The sequence below is a fragment of the Echinops telfairi genome, unplaced genomic scaffold (genome assembly GCF_000313985.2).
Source record: "Echinops telfairi isolate 266 unplaced genomic scaffold, ASM31398v2 ScPeMD7_5;HRSCAF=22, whole genome shotgun sequence".
NCBI lineage: Eukaryota > Metazoa > Chordata > Mammalia > Afrosoricida > Tenrecidae > Echinops > Echinops telfairi.
This window is the reverse complement of record NW_022103901.1, coordinates 10,730,119-10,731,323: the sequence shown is the minus strand read 5'-3', so window position 1 is coordinate 10,731,323 and position 1,205 is coordinate 10,730,119. Positions and strand designations below refer to the sequence as shown.

At 68.1% G+C, this 1,205-nt stretch overlaps 1 protein-coding gene across 1 annotated transcript in view; it reads right to left on the bottom strand.

Annotated features, from left to right (window-relative positions):
• Window positions 1-212: 212 nt before the first annotated feature.
• Window positions 213-1,205, bottom strand: part of LOC101638163 (mucin-3B) — a 5,618-nt gene continuing 4,625 nt past the window's right edge. Inside the window, exons 8-11 of the mRNA XM_013005433.3 lie at window positions 897-1,055; window positions 716-807; window positions 498-550; window positions 213-345 (exon numbers count right to left, since the gene is read on the bottom strand). Coding sequence (XP_012860887.3) covers window positions 307-345; window positions 498-550; window positions 716-807; window positions 897-1,055 — 343 coding nt within the window. The 3' untranslated portion in view covers window positions 213-306. The remainder of the gene's footprint in view (window positions 346-497; window positions 551-715; window positions 808-896; window positions 1,056-1,205) is intronic.

Here is a 1,205-nt window from a genome sequence, read left to right as displayed (position 1 = left end):
GTCTCAGGACAGTGTTTATACCCATTGGACGGCTGAGGGAAGCAAGGCATGGAAGTGAACGGACTTGTCCAAGCTCCCCAGTGCCAGAGTCTGGATTTGAATTGCACCGAGAACCAGGTGGGTTTCAGCAAAGTTAGGACAGGGGGAGTGGGGGTGTCCCAAGGGCGGTCCTCTTTTACTCCAGGACACCAGAAGTCCAGGCGGCACCCGTCCTCAGATGACCGCTCAAGATGGGCACAGTGCTGGCCGTTCCCTCTAGCTGTCCCAGGCCAGGGTGGAGGGAAGGCGGAGAGGTCCCGACAGGGCTCATATGGACGAGGACACGTGAGGCCTTTGGATCTGCACCTGCCAGAGGATTCCTGTGAAAGGGGCGTGAGGACGCCTGGCCAGCCCTACTAGGGCCTCCAGGTGGGAACGGAGCCCCCCGCCCCTGAGAGACGGGGGAGCATCCCGAGCGGAGCCCAGGGTTCCTCCGTGTGGCTCCTTAGGTCCCTCACCTTCATACTGGTATCCACGTTCTCCAAGGTGACCTTCATGTTTTCAGGCCTGGCTATAGGAGGGGAGGGCAGGGCGGGGGTCAGAGTGAGGGGAGCGGGGTCCCAAGGGGCGCCGGGCCCTGCAGAACACCAGGGCCCAGGCGGGCGGGGAAGCGGCGTTGGCAGCCCCCTCGCTCTGAGCAGACGCCCGGCCAGGCCCAGGAAGGTCGCCACCTCACCTGGCTCAGGGTCGTCGAGGTCCAAATTGGAAAAGGTCCCGAAGGTGTCTGCATCCCAGCTCTCGGTCCATTCCCGGTCCTCGGTCCACGACCTGGGTCGGACGGAGTCCCGCGCTGTCAGGCCCGGGACGCGCGCGCCGCCCACCCCTGCGGGTCCCCGCCGGGGTCGCCAGGCTCTCACCTCTTGTGGCGCCGCGAGCGCGCGACCAGGAGGCCCAGACCGAGCAGCAGCAGCAGCAGCAGTGCCGCGGCGCCCGCCAGGCCCCCGACCAGCGCCCTCCAGTGGATGGCCACCTGGCAGCGCGAGCCCGAGATCCACAGCGTGTCCGTGGAGAAGCAGCTGGCAGGCGGGGAGGGTCACAGGTCACCGGCCCCGCCCCGGCCCCGCCCCGCTGAGCTCGCTCTCGGACCCCCTCCTCCCGGGGCGCCCCTGGCTGGGCGAGGCGGACACTGGACCGGGCCTGGTGGGCGGGCTCTCTGGGGAGGGCAG